This window comes from Neoarius graeffei, chromosome 5 (genome assembly GCF_027579695.1).
Source record: "Neoarius graeffei isolate fNeoGra1 chromosome 5, fNeoGra1.pri, whole genome shotgun sequence".
Lineage (NCBI taxonomy): Eukaryota > Metazoa > Chordata > Actinopteri > Siluriformes > Ariidae > Neoarius > Neoarius graeffei.
Window position 1 is genome coordinate 77,711,843 of NC_083573.1, and position 22,566 is coordinate 77,734,408.

Below are 22,566 nucleotides of genomic sequence, written 5' to 3' on the forward strand. Positions count from 1 at the left end.
ACTATCGTGAATATAGATAAATGTATCTCATAGTTTATATTATGCGATTATTATCAAGTAGATATAATACTGTTTGGCCTGTTTGTGATGCGTTGACATAGTTTAATCTTTAAATGTTCTTGTTCGATTAGCAGATCATTTTGCTTCTTCTGAGAAATAAATGCTTATAATCATATATTTGGTTTATTGCAATCTTCCATCCATCCATTATCCATACCTGCTTATCCTGTACAGGGTTGCACGCAAGCTGGAGCCTATCCCAGCTGACTATGGGTGAGAGGCGGGGTACACCCTGGACAAGTTGCAGGGTCATCGCAGGGCTGATACATAGAGATGAACAACCATTCACACTCACATTCACACCTACGGTCACTTTAGAGCCACCAATTAGCCGAAGCTGCATGTCTTTGGACTGTGGAGGAAACCCATGCAGACACGGGGAGAACATGCAAACTCCACACAGAAAGGCCCCCGTCAGCCGCTGGGCTCGAACCCAGAACCTTCTTGCTGTGAGGCAACAGCGCTAACCACTACACCACCGTGCCACCCTACTGCAATCTTATAAGAAGAAATACGAAATAAATTTGTATTTAAAAAAGATAAGCACTTCTCAAATGGTTCTCAAACTTTCTCATGACACAATGCTTGTAGCAAAACTGTGGTACTAAAAGCACCCCTTTTGATTTTTTTTTTAAATTTCTATTTATTAATTATTAACAGTTGCACAAATTACATTTCAACAAGTCACGTCCTGTGACTGTGACCTGTGGTATAAATCAGGCATATCAGTACCATAGCATGAGAATCACATGATCTTGAGGACTCTCCATACAGTATGGCACCCCATACACAACATTTACTAAGAACGAGACCGTCAATGACGGCGTAGCTCGCTTCGACCCCATCTAGTCCAGAAGGAACGATCTAAAGTGGGCCAATTTGCACAATAAAGGTTGCAAGCTATATACACTATATACAAGCGATACATAGAAGCTGTATACACCCTAGGAATACCGACCTATTTGCAAGAACGAATCCAAAACGGCGAGGAATTGACCAAGAAGAAGCGATTTTTGTTGAACTGCTCATTAAAGGTCTGATGACACGAACATGACTCTATGCAATTTCTTAAATAAACTATACAACATGGCAAACATGTTAGATTTCTGTTATAATTACATGAAAAAAAGCTGTTGTTACGCGAATATCCAACTTTTAATTGCACAGCGCAAGAAAACTGGGTCCGTGGCTCGCGGCCATGCTGTGACGTCAGCGGAAGAACACGCTGCGGTTCACTGGCTGTTCTACTCTGGTTCTACTCGATGGAAATGGCGCATGAAAACGCCGGTGAACTCTCTAGTGCTAGCTCTTCCTCTTCTGGGAGTCTAGAATTGTGTTGATCTCTTCCGAATAGAATCTATGATAGCCTACCCTCTTTACCCTTTGCCTCTCGTTGCTAGGCGGCAGTTATATGAAAGCCGCAAGCTTTCACAAGCAAATACATGACTGAAAAGAATGTATTTGAATGTATTTGCTGAAAAGAATTGAGCGGTTTCAAGTGCATTTTGGTGGGTTTTGAACATATTTTGGGCTGGAAAACTTCAGCAGTATCTGGCAACAGATACTGCTGACATTTTCCAGCCCAAAATATGTTCAAAACCCACCAAAATGCACTTGAAACCGCTCAATTGGGCGGGAAACCTCCCAATCTGGCAACACTGTGTAGGCACTGCTGATGGTAGTAACACACGTTTGTGCTGAACTGAACACCCAAGAGATTCTTTTAAGCTGGGAAGGGTGTCAAAACAATCCAAATCGAAGTGTTCAGAGCACAGGACGGATGTTGGTGAGGGCTCCCACTTGTCACGAGTGCGCCTGACTTGCTTCACCCACTTCGCATGCAGCTCGGGATCTCTGGGAAACTTGAATAAACTTAACCCATCCTTGTGGGTTTTGGAGCAAAAGCCGGCAACACAACGCGAAGGCATAATAACTATATATATATATATATATATATATATATATATATATATATATATATATAAAATGTACATTAATGTCTAATAAAAATACTAATAATGATAAACTGAACACCTGTCGCATCAACAACAAACTGGTAAGTTAGGAGGAAGGTTCTTTCGCTGACGTCATATAGCTCCACCTCCTCCTTCGTCTCCTGGGTGCTGCAGCCCTGTCAAATTTGCCCAGATAGGCGCGTTTTTTATCATAACTTGTAAAATAGGCGCCTTCGTGAATTAATATATGGATCATCGGGAATTACTTTTTGTTATAAAACATCGCCAAAGATGTCAAAAACGTGTCATCAGCACTTTAAGGCTTAATTAGTCCATACCTTCATTAATAATTGTAATTAAGCAAATCTGTGTCGAAGTTACAGTATATGCACTTTAGGTACCCCTACCTTCATGCCAGAAAGAATTAAAATCGGTGAAGAATTGAGGGAGAAGAAGCGATTCGTGTGGAAACTGCTTGTTAGGGCTTAATTACTCCATATCTTCATTATTAATTGCAATCATGCAAATATGGGTTGAAGCTATGTGCACCCCAGGCAGACCTACCTTCCTGCCAAAAAGAATCAAAATCGGTGAAGAATTGAGAGAGAAGAAGCGATTTTTGTGAAATGTAGACGACGCTGGATGGACGACGGACAACACATGATGGCATAAACTCACTGCCTGTCAGCCGGATGAGCTAATATTGATCAAAGAAAAAACAACAACAATGATCTGTGAGCCTGTGGGTAATACCATCTTGTAAATCAGTGGAGTCAGTTTAGAATGGTAGGAAACGTGATAAAAAAAAAAATACATCTGCCATTCAGCTTCGGTGTGCAGAATGTCACTTCAGAACACACTGTTTAACAGAACTTTTCTCAAATAGGCTACAAAGCCTAAGACCATTTCTAGTACCGATGTTGACAGCACAGAACATGAAAGTGTACAGTGGCATGCAGAAGTTCGGGCACCCTTGCTGAAAATATTTGTTACTGTGAATAGTTAAGTGAGCAGAAGATGAATTGATCACCAAAAGGCATAAGGATAAAGACGACACATTTCTTTAATATTTTCCGCAAGATTACATTTTTATTTCCATCATTTACAGGCGTAAAATACCAAAAAATGAAAAGGACCTGAAGCAAAAGTTTGGGCACCTGACATGGTCAGTACTTAGTAACACCCCCTATCACAGCTTGTAAACACTTTTTGTAGCCGGCTAATAATCTTTCAGTTCTTACCTGGAGGATTTTCACGCATTCGTCTTTGCAAAAGGCTTCCAGTTCTACAAGTTTCTTGGGCTGTCTTGCATGCACTGCTCTTTTGAGATCTATCCACAGATTTTCAATGATGTTTAGGTCAGGGGACTGTGAGGGCCAGGGCAAAACCTTCAGCTTGTGCCTCTTGAGGTATTCCCTTGTAGATTTTGAGGTGTGTTTTGGATCATCATCTTATTGTAGGACCCATCCTCTTTTTAACTTCAACTTTTTTTACAGATGGTGTGATGTTTGCTTCCAGAGTTTGCTGGTATTTATTCGAATCCATGCTTCCCTCGACCAATGAAATGTGCCCTGTGCCACTCGCTGCAACACAACCCCAAAGCATGATCGATCCACACCCATGCTTCAGAGTTGGAGAGGTGTTCTTTTCCTGGAATTTGGCACCCTTTTTTCTCCAAACATACCTTTGCACATTGTGGCCAATAAGTTCTATTTTGATTTCATCAGTCCACAGGACTTGCTTCCAAAATGCATCAGGCTTATTTAGATGTTCATTTGCAAACTTCAGATGCTGAATTTTGTGGCTAGGACGCAGGAAAGGTTTTCTTCTGATGACTCTCCCATGAAGGTCATATTTGTTCAGGTGTCGCTGCATAGTAGAACAGTGCACCACCACTCCAGGGTCTGCTAAATCTTTCTGAAGGTCTTTTGCAGTCAAACGGGGTTTTATTTGCCTTTCTAGCAATCCAACGAGCAGTTCTTTCAGAAAGTTTTCTTCATCTTCCAGACCTCATCTTGATCTCCACGGTTTCTGTTAACTGCCATTTCTTAATAATATTACAATCTGAGGAAACAGCTACCTGAAAACACTTTATGTTCTTGTAGCCTTCTCCTGCTTTGTGAGCATCAATTATTTTATTATTCAGAATGCCAGGGAGTTGCTTAGAGGAGCCCATGGCTGTTGATTTTAGGGACAAGTTTGAGGAGTCAGAGAATTTATACAGCTTTGAAATCTGCATCATCTGACCTTTCCTAACGAAGAATTTGAATAAGCCACATCTCAATACGCTAATTAAGGTCTGGAACCTTGGTAAAAGTTACCTGAGAACTCACATGTATTGGGGTGCCCAAACTTTCGCATGGTGTTCCTTTTCTTTTTTCACTCTCCAATTGTACAAAACAAAAATAATACACAAATGTTGCATAAAGCGCTAAAAAGAAATGTCTCGTCTTTATGCCTTTTGGTGATCAGTTCATCTTCCGCTCGCCTAACTATTCACAGTAACAGACATTTTCAGCAAGGGTGCCCAAACTTTTGCATGCCACTGTATTTCTAGTGGGCACAGGAGCTTTAAAAATGAAGTTGGAATAAAGTTGCTGAGTTGGATAAACACGTTTGCACAAGCAACATTGATCTGCAGAGTCGTCCTGTTTCATGTTAACAGTACAGACCACTGGTGGCAGTTTGATTTTGTGGGAGATGTTCAGTTTTCGGTACACATTAAGATCCAAGTGACAAACATCTATATCACAGTGTGTCGCAAAACATGCCGCTGAGCAAGTTCAAGCCATGCATGTAATGTCAAAAAGTGTTTCTGCTTGCACTCGGCACAAAATGTATACTGTTCTTACTCATCAGGTGACATTTGGGCATACCCAACAACCTGTGTCCCCCCCCCCAATCTGTCCCTCTGAGTTACATGTCGATCCTGAGATCGAGATGCTGACCTCTTCTGCTCCTTGGACCTGCCTGATCCATCCTGATGCCCTACATCTGGCTGGAGTCTCATCACATTGCCCATGTAGAGGACGGCCCCATATGGACAGTCGAAACTCGCACTTGGAAGACGGCTCTGGACACTTACAGTAATGATTTTATGGCTGAGGACTACAGTTGACTTGCTAACTTTAGGACTGCAGTTGTAATGAACAGTTTTGCACTCAAGTTTCCATCAATGAAGAGTTTATAACTTCAACAAAACAGACTTCATGTTAAAAATGTAACGAATTTCCTGGTTACACAGTCATACTTTGTGACTATATAGGACACTGTGATAGAAGCAAATTATTTACAAGAAGACAGAGTTGTCTCTATCCCCCGCCCTATATACCAACTTTCAAGATATTACTTGTCACATTTTTCAAGTTCTGCTGCAGGAAACCAACCCTACCTCTTTACACTGACCTCAGCAGCCAATGGCATAAACCCACAGGACCTTTGATCCAGGTGAGCTAAAAATTCAAATTTCTCACATTTCTTAGTATCAAAAGGCACATATACATTACTTAATCAACACATATAGCAACTTAAGACCATCTTGTTTCTTAACAAGATGGTGGCGCGTGCGGACGCTGTTAGGACTAGGACTGTTTTGGCCTCTAGAGGCCGCTGTTATTTCCTTTTCATGTCGTGTTCATTTTGGCCTCTAGAGGCCGCCACTGTTCCTGTGTTTTGAGTTTGTGTTAATTGCCTAATTATCTTCACCTGTGTCCTTAATTAGTTTGTCTATTTATACCCCTGAGTTCAGTCCTCTTGTCACGGAGTCTTTGTGCTGTTATGTTTATCTCCAGTTTCCTTTGTACTGTGTTTTTTGATCTTCTTAGCTTTTGTATTTTTGCACTTTGCTTTTCTTTTGGATTATACTCTTTGGTTTTTTTTTTGTCTTTTGTTTTGCCCTGTATATAGTGTATATAGTTTAAATAAACCTTTTGATTCTTTTTCTACTTCCGCCTTACGCCTCTGCATTTGAGTCATCCCCCTGGTGGCCTAGTGGGGGTTTGCTGGATTATCACACCAACGAACCAGGTTCGAATCCCAGCAAAACCCTAACAGAAAGACTCCGTCATGACCGACTCAGCAGAGGCTGCTTCAACTGTCTACCCGGCCAACCTTCAGGGAATTATGGCAGCTTTGACACGCTTCGGAGCGACCATGGACGCTCATGGACGTACGCTCACCAGCCAACGTGAGGCCCTCGCTCGCCACGAGGAACTGCTTCAGCAAATTGGGAAAACCCTGGCACAGCTGACATCTCTGCCTGCATCTCCTGCTCCTGATCCAGTTCCTGCTCCTGATCCAGCTCCCACTCCTGCTCCAGTGCCTCCTGCAATGCTGCCTTCTTCACCTCGCGAACCCAGCCTTCCTGCACCACAGAGGTATGACGGCAAGCACAGTGAGTGCCGAGAGTTCCTTACCCAGTGTCAACTCACCTTTGAGCTTCAGCCTACCACCTACACTACGGATCGCCGCAAGATTGCCTTTGTGATCACCTTATTAGCTGGTAAGGCGCGAGCCTGGGCTACTGCTATCTGGCAAAGACAGGGACCTGAGTGCTTTGATTTCCAGCTGTTTTCTGAAGAGATGCTTCGGGTCTTCGATCAGGCAGACATCAGTACCGACGCAGCCCGAAAGCTCATGTCCATCCGGCAAGGAGGAAGCGTCGCAGATTACGCCATCTCGTTCCGAACACTCGCAGCAGTAAGTGGATGGAACGAGACTGCCCTGGTGTCAGCCTTCCACCATGGTCTGTCTGACCCCATCAAGGACGGTCTGGCCTCTATTGGATGCCCAAGTGACCTCGAAACCCTCATCTCACATGCTATTCGTCTGGACAACAGGATGAGAGAACGCCACCAAGCCTTGAGCCCCCCCAGCCTCCCTACCTCTACCTGGAGACCGTCTACCTCCTTCAGTGACTGTCCAGAACCCATGCAAGTGGGTCGTACTCGCCTCTCCGCATCTGAGAGGGAGCGCAGAAGGAGGGACAAGTGCTGCATCTACTGTGGCAAGCCTGGTCACTTCCGAGCATCATGTCCCGAACTCTTGGGAAAAGGACCGCCCCGTCCAGCCGAGGGAGGGTTGTGACGGGGCCTACCCTCTCTCCCGGACTCCCTGGCCAAGGAATCTACATCCCGGTCTCCATCTCCTGGGGTGAGTCTGTCCACTCTTGTCAAGCTTTGATAGACTCAGGGGCGGCTGGGAACTTTATGGATATTCACTTCGCCCAAAGCATCAATATACCTACTGCACCTCTTGAAGTCCCTCTGTCTGTGTCTGCCCTCGATGGCCAAGCGTTAGGTGATGGAAGAGTCACTCAAGTTACTTCTCCAGTCTTCCTCCAGTCTCAAGGTCACAAGGAAGAAATATCCCTGCACCTGATTCCTTCACCTGAGTTCCCAGTTATTCTAGGCCTTCCTTGGCTTACTCGCCACAACCCTCGCATAGACTGGGTAACAAGCCAGGTTGTGGAATGGGGCCCTGCATGCCATGCCTCTTGTTTGCTCTCTAGCTCTCCTGTGTCTCCTGCCGAGCCCCCTGATCTCACCGAGTTATCTCAAGTTCCCACAGAGTACTGGGATCTCAAGGAGGTATTCAGCAAGAGCAGGGCCGCCGTTCTTCCTCCGCACCGGGCCTACGACTGTGCCATCGACTTGCTCCCTGGGACTACCCCTCCTCGTGGCAGACTGTTTTCCCTCTCTCAGCCAGAACGCAAGGCTATGGAGGAATACCTCAAAGACGCCCTGGTCTCTGGGTTCATTCGACCCTCCACCTCACCTGCTGGTGCCGGCTTCTTCTTTGTCGGCAAGAAGGATGGGGGGCTTCGACCATGTATTGACTACAGGGGCCTGAACAAGATCACTGTGCGCAACCGATATCCCCTTCCGCTGATGTCCACTGCTTTCGACCTGCTCCAAGGCGCCACCGTCTTCACCAAGTTGGACCTACGGAACGCATACCACCTCATCCGTATCCGACAGGGAGACGAGTGGAAGACTGCCTTTAACACCCCGTCTGGGCACTACGAATACCAGGTGATGCCCTTCGGACTCACCAACGCACCAGCTGTTTTTCAGGCCCTAATCAACGACGTCTTAAGGGACATGATTAACCTATACGTTTTTGTCTACCTCGACGACATCCTTATCTTTTCCAAGACCGTGCAGGAGCACCGCCACCATGTCCGCCAGGTTCTCCAGAGGCTGCTACAGAACAATCTGTTCGCCAAGGCCCAGAAATGCGAATTTCATGTTCCCGAGGTCTCCTTTCTGGGATTTATTGTACGGACAGGCCAACTCCAAATGGACCCTGCCAAGACCCTGGCCGTCCGGGATTGGCCTACTCCCAAGTCCGTTAAGGAGGTTCAGCGGTTCTTAGGATTCGCTAACTTCTACCGCAAGTTCATCAGGAACTTCAGTTCTGTGGCAGCACCCATGTCAGACCTCACCAAAGGGACAGGTGGATCTTATGGCTGGTCTCCTCAGGCAGAAAAGGCGTTCAAAGACCTCAAGGACCGCTTCTGCACGGCACCCATTCTGGTTCTCCCGGACACCTCCCAACCATTCATCGTGGAGGTGGACGCCTCGGACAGTGGTGTCGGCGCGGTGCTCTCTCAACGTTCGGAAGGAAAGCTGCACCCCTGCGCTTACTTCTCCCACCGCCTGAGTCCTGCTGAGTCCCGGTACGATGTGGGGGATCGAGAACTGCTAGCGGTCAAACTGGCCCTTGAGGAGTGGAGGCACTGGCTGGAGGGAGCACAACATCCATTCCTGGTTTGGACTGACCACAAGAACCTGGAGTACCTCCAGCAAGCCAAGAGACTGAACCCTCGACAGGCTAGGTGGGCCCTGTTTTTCAGTCGGTTTGACTTCACCCTCTCATACCGCCCCGGCTCCAAGAACACCAAACCTGACGCACTGTCCAGACTGTTCTCTGCCACTAACAGGGAGAATGAAGTCGGGCCTATTATCCCTGTGTCCCGGATTGTGGCCCCTGTCCGCTGGGGTATTGAGGAGGCTGTCCGACGAGCCCAACGCCAGGACCCCGGTCCTGGGACGGGGCCACCAGGCCTCTTGTACGTCCCACATCAAGCCCGGGCCAAGGTTCTCCAGTGGGGTCACTCTTCCCCTCTCACCGCCCACCCGGGAGCTCGGAGGACCCTGGACTTCCTGAAAAGACGCTTCTGGTGGCCTAACATGGAGAAGGAAGTAAGGTCATTTGTCCTGTCCTGTGAGGTTTGCACCAGAACCAAGAACCCACGACAGCGTCCCCAGGGTCTCCTGCATCCTCTGACCATTCCCCGGCGTCCCTGGTCCCACGTGGCAGTCGACTTTATCACGGGTCTGCCTGAGTCACAAGGTAACACGGTCATTTTGGTCTTAGTTGACAGATTCTCCAAGGCCTGCCGCTTCATACCACTGTGCAAACTCCCCTCTGCTCTTGAAACTGCGAAACTTTTGTTTAATCATGTCTTCCGAGTCTTTGGTCTTCCACAGGACATCGTCTCAGACCGAGGGCCCCAGTTCTCCTCCCGAGTGTGGCACGGGTTCTGCAAGGTCATCGGAGCCACTGCCAGCCTCTCCTCTGGGTTTCACCCACAGTCCAATGGTCAGACGGAGAGGCTCAACCAGGACCTGGAAACCACCCTGCGAGGCCTGGCTATGGATAACCCGACATCGTGGAGCACCTGGCTGCCATGGGCGGAGTACGCCCACAACACCCTGCAGTCATCGGCCACCAAGCTGTCGCCATTCCAGTGCCAATTCGGGTTCCAGCCACCTCTGTTCCCGGACCAGGAGGAGGACGCGGGGGTGCCCTCGGTCAACCAATATGTGAGACGGTGTCGCAAGACCTGGAGCAAGGTCAGGAAGACCCTCATACAGACCTCCAGAACCAACCAGACTCAGGCCAACCGCCATAGAAGACCTGCACACGCTTTCCGCCCTGGGCAGCGTGTTTGGCTGTCCACTAAGGACCTTCCACTGCGGGTGGAGAACCGAAAGCTTGCTCCTCGCTACATTGGCCCCTTCAAGGTGGTGCGCAGGGTGAACCCTGTCTCCTACCGGCTCCAGTTGCCCCGGACTCTGAGGATCAACCCCACTTTCCATGTTTCCCTGTTACGGCCCGTACTGACGTCTACGTATGCCCCTGCCCCTAGGAACCCCCCACCCCCCCGCATCTTCCAGGGGCAGACTGTGTTCACTGTGAATCGCCTGCTTGACTCCCGCCGGGTCCGCGGCGGGTTGCAATATCTGGTGGACTGGGAGGGCTATGGTCCTGAGGAGCGCTGCTGGGTTCCTGCTCGGGATGTCCTTGATAAAGAACTATGTCGGGACTTCCATTCGGCCCATCCGGATCGCCCTGGGAACGTCAGGAGACGCTCCTAGGGGGGGGGTCCTGTTAGGACTAGGACTGTTTTGGCCTCTAGAGGCCGCTGTTATTTCCTTTTCATGTCGTGTTCATTTTGGCCTCTAGAGGCCGCCACTGTTCCTGTGTTTTGAGTTTGTGTTAATTGCCTAATTATCTTCACCTGTGTCCTTAATTAGTTTGTCTATTTATACCCCTGAGTTCAGTCCTCTTGTCACGGAGTCTTTGTGCTGTTATGTTTATCTCCAGTTTCCTTTGTACTGTGTTTTTTGATCTTCTTAGCTTTTGTATTTTTGCACTTTGCTTTTCTTTTGGATTATACTCTTTGGTTTTTTTTTGTCTTTTGTTTTGCCCTGTATATAGTGTATATAGTTTAAATAAACCTTTTGATTCTTTTTCTACTTCCGCCTTACGCCTCTGCATTTGAGTCATCCCCCTGGTGGCCTAGTGGGGGTTTGCTGGATTATCACACCAACGAACCAGGTTCGAATCCCAGCAAAACCCTAACAGACGCAGCGGCCCCTCTCTGTCCCGATAATGCGGTGTTTACATGTTTGTCTTCGTCGGTGTGCTCGAGTGATTGTATGTTTTCGTCGCGTTTGTCCGTCCCTAGGCGGACATACGGTACAGCCGTGGAACTCTTTTTGACATTGGCAACACTTTTTTCTGCAAGTTAAACCCGGCACACGCTAAGGAGCTACACGACCTCGGCCTACTCCGGCGGCCCGCTTTGACATCGACCCCCACTACTGCTGCACACCCGCAGAGGAAGCGCCGTAGGCGGTGCGAGAGGAGGCAGAAGCAGGGAAAGCGCGGGGGTATCCAGGCCAGGCTAGTGGCTAATCCACACAAGCTGGCTATACCGTCCATCGTACTCGCCAATGTACGCTCCTTGGATAACAAACTGGACTATATGCACCTTTTGAGAGCGACCCAGCAGGCTGTGAGAGAGTGCTGTGTTTTTGTGTTCACGGAAGCATGGCTCAATGACAGCATCCCGGATTCCGCCATCCAGCTCGACCGGCTAACATGCTACCGAGCAAACAGAGCCCTCATTGAAGGAGGTAAGACCCGCGGTGGCTGGGTCTGTGTTTACATCAGGGATACTTGGTGTCAGGACGCTGTGGTAGTTTGCAGACACCGTTCACCCCTTGCGGAGTTTATGATCATCAAGTGCCGGCCCTTCTATCTACTGAGGGAGTTTTCTGCCATCCTGCTTGTTGCAGTTTACATTCCTCCCAGCTGCAACAACAACGATAGGGACAAGGCACTGAGTGAACTGTACTGCGCCATCAGTGACCAACAGACAGCCCATCCAGAGGGACTTCTCATCGTAGCTGGAGATTTCAACCACGCAAATCTCAAAACAGTGTTTCCTCAGTTACATCAACACAGTGATTTTGCAACACGGGGAAACAACACACTGGACCTGGTTTACACAACACTGAGAAGAGCATACAAGGCCTCACCCCTCCCCCATCTCAGTGCTTCAGACCACATCACTGTTATGCTAATGCCAGCATACAGGCCGAAGGTCAAAGTCACCAGACCAGTCCAGAAGCAGGTACGGGTGTGGCCAGAGGGTGGTTCCTCAGCACTTCAGGACTGCTTTAACATCACAGACTGGGACATGTTTAAGCAGGCAGCCACCTACAGTACAACCACCAGATCAACACCCAGGAGTATTCAGACACTGTTACAGCCTACATTAGTAAATGCATTGATGATGTCATGGACATTAAGACCATCACAGTACGGGCCAACCAGAAACCATGGCTGACGGGGGAAGTCTATCGGTTACTGAAAGCCCGGAACGCTGCTTTCAGAGCAGGTGATGAGGCTGGTCTGAGATCAGCAAGAGCCAATTTGTCCCATGGCATCAGACTAGCAAACAGGCAGTACAGCAGCAGGATAACCCATCATTTCACTGACAGCAGAGACACAAGGAGCCTGTGGCAGGGGATACAGACCATCACAGACTATAAACCTCAACCACAGACCTGTGACAAGGACATCACTCTGCTGAACAGTCTGAACAACTTCTTTGGACGGTTTGAAGCTGACAACAGCACGCCTGCACAGAAGACACCACCCCTTCTGGATGACCAGGTGCTGTCCCTGTCTCCAGCCAGTGTGAGGAGATCCCTCTCCAGGATCAACACCCGCAAAGCTGTAGGACCTGACAACATTCCAGGTCGTTTGCTAAAGGACTGTGCAGAGGAGCTCACAGATGTCCTCACAGACATCTTCAACACCTCTCTGAGGCAAGCTGTTGTCCCCACCTGCTTCAAGAGCACCACCATCATCCCTGTTCCAAAGAAGGTCTCTCCATCCTGCTTCAATGACTACCACCCTGTGGCACTGACCCCCATCATCATGAAGTGCTTCGAGCGGTTAGTCATGCAGCACATCAAATCCATCCTCCCTCCCTCCATGGACCCGTACCAATTTGCATATCGGGCCAACCGGTCCAATGATGATGCAATTTCCACCGCTCTCCACTCAGCTCTCACTCACCTGGACACTAAGGACTCTTACATGCTGATGCTGTTCTTAGACTTTAATTTAGCATTTAACACAATCATCCCCCAGCAGCTGATACAGAAACTGGACTGTCTAGGACTTAACACCTCCCTCTGCAACTGGTTGCTGGACTTCCTGACCGGAAGACCACAGGCAGTCCAGGTCAGCAGCAACACATCCAGCACCATCATACTGAACACAGGGGCACCCCAAGGATGTGTGCTCAGCCCCCTTCTCTTCACCCTGCTGACCCACGACTGCACACCAACACACAACAGCAAACTCTTCATCAAGTTTGCGGATGACACGACTGTGGTGGGACTCATTAACAACAATGATGAGTCATACTACAGGGACGAGGTGAGCCAACTGGCCGCGTGGTGCAGAGACAACAATCTGGAGAAGACAAAGGTGATAGTTGTCGACTTCTGGAGAGCCTCCACCCAGCATCCTCCACTGACCATCAACGGTGCCGCTGTGGAGAGAGTGAGCAGCACCAAGTTCCTGGGTGTGTACCTCACCGAGGATCTCTCCTGGAGCAGCAACACAACATCGCTGGCCAGGAAAGCTCAGCAGCACCTCTACTTCCTCTGCAGACTGAAAAGAGCTATAGCACCAGTCCCCATCATGCACACCTTCTACCGCGGAACCACCGAGAGCATCCTGACCAGCTGCATCACTGTGTGGTACGGCGGCTGTACTACATCCTGCCGGAAGACCCTGAAGCGCATAGTGAGAGCAGCTGAGAAGATCATCGGTGTCCCCCTACCCTCCCTTGAGGATATTTACAACACACGCCTGGCCTGCAGAGCACTCAGCATTGCAGGCGACTCCACCCAACCCAACCACCACTTCTTCAGCCTTCTGGGAGGAGAATGAGAAGCCTCCGGGCGAGAACCAGCAGACTGAGAGACAGCTTCATCCACCAAGCCGTCAGGATGCTGAACTCCCTCCGAGGACAGTACCCCCTTCCCTTAATACACAAACCAAATGTCACCAGCCACTTTAACGAAATTCAATTGCACTATGTAAAAACTGTTTACACGTGATATTTTTTACTCAATTGCACTATATAAAAACTGTTTACAACACTGTTTACACTTTATACATCTTTTATCTTTGATAGACTTCACTGCTATACTGTTTATACTGTCATATCTGCATATTTACTTACACTGTAAATTCTGCTCATACTGCCATATTTATATTTATACTGATAATTCTGTTTATATCGTGCTATTTTGCCCTACTATACTGTCAGACTGCTGTTCCCATTTACATTGTTCATTCTGTTTATGTTGTCATTCGTCACATTTAAATTTATACCGTTAATTCTGTTCACACTGCCACATTTGCCATATTTATACTTTCTGGATTGCCACTGTCTTTTCTTAGATAGCTTTAGATTGTGTGTGTGTGTGCGTATATAATTTTTTTTTAAGTTTATATCTTTTACCTATATTTTATATTTCATGTTTATTACTGTTTGCACCGCGGATAAGAGGGAAACGCAATTTCAATTCTCTGTATGTCCTGCACATACGGCATTATTGATAATAAAGTTGACTTACTTGACTTACTTACACATACCACTCCGGAAACAAAACCGACCCCTAAGACTAACCTGAGAGTCTGAAACTGTTTCCATGGAAACATGAAAAATTACAATTTCTCAAATTTCTTAGGATGAAAAGACACATCTACATCACCTTGTTAACATGTATACCAAGTTTCAAATCCGTATCATGAATAGTTTTGGATATATGCTCCGGAAATGAACACTGCTCTTGGAAACTAAGTCAAAATCTATATTTTAATGCAAAAATTTGAAAAATACTTCTTTTTTTTTTCAAAAATCCAAAATAGCAAAAGGCACCAGTTTACATTTTGCTTGATATGTATACAAAGTTTCATGAAGATATCTTCAGTAGTTTTAAAGATATGGCCCGGAAACGAAAACGTGACCAGACGGACGGAACCCGTTTCTATATAATAATCACGTTATCTGTTGTCACCCAAATGAGGATGGGTTCCCTTTTGAGTCTGATTCCTCTCGAGGTTTCTTCCTCATGTCGTCTGAGGGAGTTTTTCCTTGCCACCGTCGCCACAGGCTTCATCATTGGGGATAGATTAGGAATAAAATTAGCTCATGTTTAAAGTCTTTAAATTTCTGTAAAGCTGCTTTGTGACAATATCTGTTGTTAAAAGCGCTATAAAAATAAACTTGGCTTGACTTTCTAGGTATATGACTGAGAGTTTCCAGTGCTTCAGTAACCCATACAACCCTCAGAACTCAATCCTATTAGCTTCTCTGGAATGAGGCAAAAAGGGCAGCAGTTTGTTGGCTGTCTATTTTGTAGGAACTGAGAAATGCAATCAGATTTGCAAGGCATTATTATTCCTGCGCAACCAATCCAGACCACACGATATCAAGCTGCTCTGAAGGCTAAAAGAGTTGCAAGATGATGCTACAGAAGTGTCCCAAAACTGGTAACTCAGTGTAGGTTAAATGTTACAATCATTGAGACAAATACTGCATATCAGAGAGAAATCGGTCATGTCTGTAAAAGCCCTTGACTTTCATGTTTGCCTCTGCTTCGCTATAAATCTAGAACTGGATATTGGCGTAACAGTATCGTAGTTAAAATGCATGATGGAAAATGCATGATGCTGTACCTGTGGTCTTCAGAGTACTTGGTTTCTTCTCCTCCCCTGTTTTGTTCTCAGTCTTTGTAGCTGCATATAACAATGTCATACCATTTGTCATTAATTTCTTTCTCGTGTACTCAAAATTTACTTCGGTGTGTGTGGTAGACTCACCCAGAGAGCGCCGTGCTGTGGGGGCGCTTGATGCAGTGGTTCTGCTCACGGCTGTGGTAGAGGTACCATTCTTGGAGGCTGCAGACCGAGATGGTGCAGCATGGGACTTTGGCACTGACGACTCTGTGGCTGTCTGAACAAGAAGTAAAAACACTGCAGCTAAGATAGAGTACGGCATTTACTGGTATTAAGAACAATATGGGGGTTCTTTAGGAGCTGTAAACCAAAAAACCATGAATCCAGGCCATGCATTTCACAGTGCTTTATCAGAATCAGCTCGACCTTGCTCTAAAATCAATGACCACACCATTTTCAAAATGTCTATGCCCTTTAGAAAGGTCTTTAGTAATTACAGTGACTCAGGTACCTTGCTTAAAAACTATGGCAAAGAATTCCCCAACACATATTCTAGCTTCATGTGACATACATTTTTAAAAAATATTTTATAATTTTTTTTTTTTTTTACCTCTTGTAAATAATAGTCGGATAAGAAACAGGAACAAAAGAACTAGGGGACACTGCAGGTACTGTATACACTACCGTTCAAAAGTTTGGGGTCACCCAGACAATTTTGTGTTTTCCATGAAAAGTCACAATTTTATTTACCACCATAAGTTGTAAAATGAATAGAAAATATAGTCAAGATATTTTTCTGGCCATTTTGAGCATTTAATCGACCCCACAAATGTGATGCTCCAGAAACTCAATCTGCTCAAAGGAAGGTCAGTTTTATAGCTTCTCTAAAGAGCTCAACTGTTTTCAGCTGTGCTAACATGATTGTACAAGGGTTTTCTAATCATCCATTAGCCTTCTGAGGCAATGAGCAAACACATTGTACCATTAGAACACTGGAGTGAGAGTTGCTGGAAATGGGCCTCTATACACCTATGGAGATATTGCACCAAAAACCACACATTTAGTAGAATTTAGCTAGAATAGTCATTTACCACGGATTCAGGTGAATCTGATAAAATTGTTTATCGTTTCGGCCTGGCGTCCACACGGCACCGGCGTTTTGGGTGTCCCAAAACGAAATTTTTTGAGAACGGGTTCCAGAGTGGAAAAATCTGCCAACGGAGCCGTTGCGAAGTCGTCTGGATGAGTAGAACGGATTTGTTTACGATGACGTTACAACCACATGACTAGAACAAGCAGCACTCTCTCATTCACGCCGGGTAGAAGAAGGGGTTTATGCACATGCGTCCTACTTCTTCTATTGTTCTGGTGTCTCCGATGGGACCGTCTTACAGCGCACGTAGAGGTGTGGCATGTGTATTCCATCGTTTTCAGCAAGCGCTGCGTTGCCATATGTACCTGATATTTTACTGATCCGTTGCCCATGTGGACGCGATACTTTTTTAATAAAATCTCGGTGCCGTTGTCGTGTGGATGTAGCCTCAATCTGCTCAAAGGAAGGTCAGTTTTATAGCTTCTCTAAAGAGCTCAACTGTTTTCAGCTGTGCTAACATGATTGTACAAGGGTTTTCTAATCATCCATTAGCCTTCTGAGGCAATGAGCAAACACCTTGTACCATTAGAACACTGGAGTGAGAGTTGCTGGAAATGGGCCGCAATGGAGCACTTGCATGTGACGTCACAGCCGATCCAGATTGTGACAGACGCCATCTTGTCGGTCAAACGCCATATTTCCACCTTCTACTTCTACCTTTGCTTCTGGAAAACCCTACTATATACAATTCTACTACAACGGCTGCGGCTACAAGCTCTCCCTACCTGTGCACGTTTTTTATGTTTTTTGTGTGTATTTTTGCATGTTGTTCATCTGTACCAGACTTCAATATCCACTACAACCGTATGGACTTACTGGACATTGGTTTCCAGCAGAAAATGACGGTTTGTAGCGATTTCCATCGCATGCACAACATTCCGGATGAGATAGCGAGACCAGCGGGGTCTCCGTGGATTGTTATCGGAAGCAAAGCAAAGGAGACGGCGTCGGGAACGGAAGCAAAAGCGAGGCTGCAGGCAGAGCCGGCCTGTTGACTAAGCTCAGAAAACAGCCACTCAAACCTCCACTGCTAAGCCTCTACCTCTCCAACGCCAGATCCATGTGAACAAGACGGACGATTTGGAATTACAGCTGGAATTACCTTATTCTATTCTATAATCGGCTGGTCAGTGCTATACTCAATACTTAAGTGACTTACCCGTCCAATGAGGATTATTTTCTTGTTTACAAGATGCCACATCTGAGGGCGGCTGACAAATCCTGAATTTCTGTAAAGATAACTGTCCAGAGATTTATAAGCACGCAGTGCTTCACCACTGAACAGCGAGGGAAAGTTAATGAGGTAATTATACACGTCTGGGTATTCCGCTGGCAGTTCAATATCCACTGAGACGGTCGTGAAAACTACGTCCGGTAAGCCATAAGGGTCACTAATCTGTAGATCGTTTATTTTAGACATATATCTAGTTATCTGTTCATTAGAAAAATGAGCCGTGTAGTCCGTCGGTTGAAATTGATCCATTCTGCACACGAGTGCAGCAGTATTCAGCGGTGTTTTTTACCGACAAGATGGCAGCTGTGTACTTTCTGGTCACGTGACTGCAAGATCTCTATACACCTATGGAGATATTGCACCAAAAACCAGACATTTGCAGCTAGAATAGTCATTTACCACATTAGCAATGTATAGAGTGCATTTCTGATTAGTTTAAAGTGATCTTCATTGAAAAGAACAGTGCTTTTCTTTCAAAAATAAGGACATTTCAAAGTGACCCCAAACTTTTGAACGGTAGTATATGTATATTCTGTTTTTTCATATAAGTAGAAAGAATATGACAGTAATTTCAGCAGAAGTGTAAAGGATGAACATTGATAACAGCATTGCAAATGAACCACAAACAGGTCAGCCACGCAAATAAAAGGGACATGAGTTCTGGAAGTAGGGTAGAAGAAGTGCTTTTTAGTCTTCAAAGAGTCTAATTTTCGAATTCTCCATGACAGAACTTAGTGACTTACCTTAGGCTTGACCTCACTGGTTGCAGTGGAGAGACGGCTGGCAGCCGAAGCGGGACGCTTGGTGCCAGCCGTGGGTGTGGGTGCCTTGGGCATGGGTGCCTTGGGCATGGGTGCTTTTTTGCTCAGGGATGTGGAGGTAGGGGCTGGGGTCGGGCGCTTAGGAGCAGCTGCAGCGTTGGCCACCGTGCTTGGCCGGGATTTGACCATGCTTGGTTTGGTTGTCGTGGTAGCAGGCTGTATGGATGGACGGCAAACCCAAAAAATGGAAAGCAAAGGAGTAACAAAAACATAAAAGGACAAATAACAGCAGCAGGACACAAGCAGCTGGATGAGTGTTAAGACAGCTGATGTACCATGTAGTGTAATGTTATAATGTTGATTGTTTTTTTTTGCTGTTGTTTTTAATAACTAGGGTTCCATCGTGCAAGTGCTTCACTTACCGTACATTTGATCCTCAGGGTTTTTTTTTTTAATAAGACTTTTGATCAACAAATGGTGAACACTCATCTCATCTCATTCATTCTCATTATCTGTAGCCGCTTTATCCTGTTCTACAGGGTCGCAGGCAAGCTGGAGCCTATCCCAGCTGACTACGGGCGAAAGGCGGGGTACACCCTGGACAAGTCTCCAGGTCATCACAGGGCTGACACATAGACACAGACAACCATTCTCACTCACATTCACACCTACGCTCAATTTAGAGTCACCAGTTAACCTAACCTGCATGTCTTTGGACTGTGGGGGAAACCGGAGCACCCGGAGGAAACCCACGCGGACACGGGGAGAACATGCAAACTCCGCACAGAAAGGCCCTCGCCGGCCACGGGGCTCGAACCCGGACCTTCTTGCTGTGAGGCGACAGCGCTAACCACTACACCACCGTGCCGCCCCGGTGAACACCGCTTAAAGATTTTTCACGACTGATGGCAAGCAAAGCTAGCACATGTGCTCGTCTCTGGCATGCCTGCGATGGTTTCTGGGGCTTGAGCCAGTTTTTTTTGCCCTGGGCATCTTACTGTACCTACTTGCAGCCAAAGACTTTCTCAAGGCTTTAGATTTTGTCAAAGTAGTAAACCCATCAGGCTTTATAAATGTTGCTGCGAGATTCTGGCTGGACAAAAGAAATCTGGTGTTTTCCGTGAACAAGGTGATTAGGACTTTGTGAAATGTTAATTCACAGATTAATACTTTTCTTGCTGAAAAAATTCCAGCTTGGTCTGACCACGTACCAGCTGCTGAAAGATGGGCCAAGCTGAGACGAGCGGGTCGACAGAAAAAAATTGGGAATTACGATGACCACTAATGCAACACAGTAGACAAGTTGGTTCAAGAAAATAACTAGACAGTTGATCAATTTAGTCAGGTGATGATGAAACCAAAAAAAAAAAAAAAAAAGCCACCACAGTTTGATCAACTTGGTGTTTTATCAGCTGTCCGAACAACAACAAAAATCCAACTGCCTAAATGGAAATTTTATTTGTGCTCTTGGTTTCCTCAAACGAGGAGCACCAGGGCTCTTTGGCAAATTAAAAAAAAAAAGCATATGTGGAAGCAATAACAAGATATAATGGTCTTAATCATGCTTTGGCACTTGATTTGAGTGTGTGTGTTGAATAACTCAAACAAAAATTAGCATTAGCGAGAGCAACAGCAGCATGACCAATGAGGTACTGGGGTGAGTAGAAAAGGACGCTCCTTACCTTGGTTTTCTTCTCTGGACTAGGCAGGTCTTTTCCTGGTGTAGTTCTGGCACCATTAGATGCCACAGGCTTAGCTGCTGCTTTTTTGGCTTTTTCGGTTTTGTCTTCTTTCTCTACTTTGGCAGATGGGTCTTTTTTCACCTCTGTTCCAGCTTTTTCTGTTTTCTTCTGTTTCTCAGGCAGCTTTGTCTCTTCCACAGCATCCGTTTTTTGAGCGACATCTTTGCCTGACTCAACCACCTCACTTTCAGCTTGGTCTTTTTCTTGCTTCTGATCAAGCTTGACTGTCTCAAGTTTGTCCTTTTCTGCTTCCTCATGAGGTTTCTGATCGAGCTTGTCTTTCTCAGCATTATCCTTCTCCGATTTCTCATCTAGCTTCTGACCAAGCTTTTCCTTCTCACTTTTGTCCGCTTCTGCTTTATCTTTATCAACTTTGGCAGTTTCTGCTTTCAACTCTAACTTTTCGACATTTTCCATCTTTTCCACTTCCACCTCCTTGACCATCTCTGGAGACAGATCTCTCTTACCTTCACTAGTTTTTATATCAGGAAGTTTCTCAACTTGCTCTACAGTGTCAGCCTTTTTACTTGTATCTGTTTTTTCAGTTACATGCATCTTCTCTGTCTTCTCAGGCTGCTCAGTTTTGTCTGGTTTATCTGATATATCAGCTACAGGTGTCTCTTTGACTTTTTCGACCTTGTTAAACATATCTTGCTTGTCACTACTATCCTTGCTTTCCTTTTTGTCTTTTATATCGGTCTCTTTGACCGTTTCCACCTTGTCAAAGGTATCGTGCTTTTCGCTACTATCCTTGCTTTCCTTCGTGTCTTTTATATCGGTCTCTTTCACTGGTTCCACTTTGTCAAAGGTATCTTGCTTTTCACTACTATCCTTGCTTTCCTTTTTGTCTTTTATACCAATCTCTTTGACTGTGTCCATCTTGTCAAACGTATCTTGCTTTTCACGACTGTCCTTGCTTTCCTTTATGTCTTTTATATCGGTCTTTTTGACGGTTTCCACCTTGTCAAACATATCTTGCTTTTCATGACTGTCCTTGTTTTCCGTTTTGTCTTTTGTATCGGTCTCTTTGGCTTTGGCCACCTCGTCAGTCTTCTCAACCTTGTCCATCTTGTCTACTTTGCTGAACACATCAGACTTCTCCAGGCTCTCTATTTTTTCCACCACTGGCTGGATTTTCTCAGTTTTGACTGGAGGAGAAAGTTAAACAAATTGAATGTGTTATTCTTTTACATTGTGTAGAATAAGCATCCTAGAGAATATTCACAGCGCTATCTTGCTTGCAGAATGACAAAAATACTTCTACAATGCATATTTTGTCAGTTGCACATATATTTTTAAATTTAAACATACATCCCTAAGAAAGAAGTTAAAAATGAACCAGCTTTTATTGCTGTAGTTTGGCCGACAGAATAGCATCTTTAACTCAATTAATAAAGCAAAGGATAATATAAACTACTGAGCTCAGAGCCTTTCCATTCTGACAAATAACCATATTCTACATCAACATAATCATGAGACTCAAGCTTGTAGAGGGGTGCTCCACTTGTTGTACTCTCCATATTAATTAATAATAAGACATTATGAAAATTACTACTTGCATAATGCGTTCTCAATTTTTATTTGAGACACTTCAGACAATTCAGTATGAATTGGTAATGAAAGTACTTTGTTGACCTCAGTGATGGTGTATGTAACCGATGTTTGGTTCTTCATAATAATGAATAAAAACAAAGTCAAGACAGACTACCGAAACATTGGATAAGTAAGCATTTATCAAAGATAACAGAGTGCGCAAATACACACAAGGGTTGATGCGCTTACACCAGACCTGGGCATTTTCCGGCCCGCGGGCCGCATCCGGCCCTTTGGTTCATTCTGACCGGCCCGCGTAAGGTTAATTAGAAATTACAAAATAAACGTATTTTCTAATTTTACCTCATGCATGGACTGAATGTGCATTGCTTTTATTCTGAAGTTGTGTTCGACAAAAACGCAATGCGCGCGACATGAACATGACATGAAATCCCACGAAACCTAATCCCGCGATAACTACTTCCCTAATTTGTCCAGACCAACCACAAACTTGTACATCATCCTTCAAACGGTCCAGCCAATCACATAGCGTGACGTCACCAGC

General features: G+C 45.8%; 1 protein-coding gene across 10 annotated transcripts in view; it reads right to left on the reverse strand.

The window, feature by feature from the left end:
* Window positions 1-22,566, reverse strand: part of LOC132887083 (microtubule-associated protein 4) — a 271,926-nt gene that overhangs the window by 27,684 nt on the left and 221,676 nt on the right. For all 10 annotated transcript variants that reach the window (XM_060922440.1, XM_060922439.1, XM_060922446.1 and 7 more), the window contains 4 exons: window positions 20,409-21,616; window positions 18,709-18,942; window positions 15,723-15,855; window positions 15,579-15,638 (listed from right to left, as the gene is read on the reverse strand). In XM_060922440.1, the coding sequence (XP_060778423.1) occupies window positions 15,579-15,638; window positions 15,723-15,855; window positions 18,709-18,942; window positions 20,409-21,616 (1,635 nt within the window). The remainder of the gene's footprint in view (window positions 1-15,578; window positions 15,639-15,722; window positions 15,856-18,708; window positions 18,943-20,408; window positions 21,617-22,566) is intronic.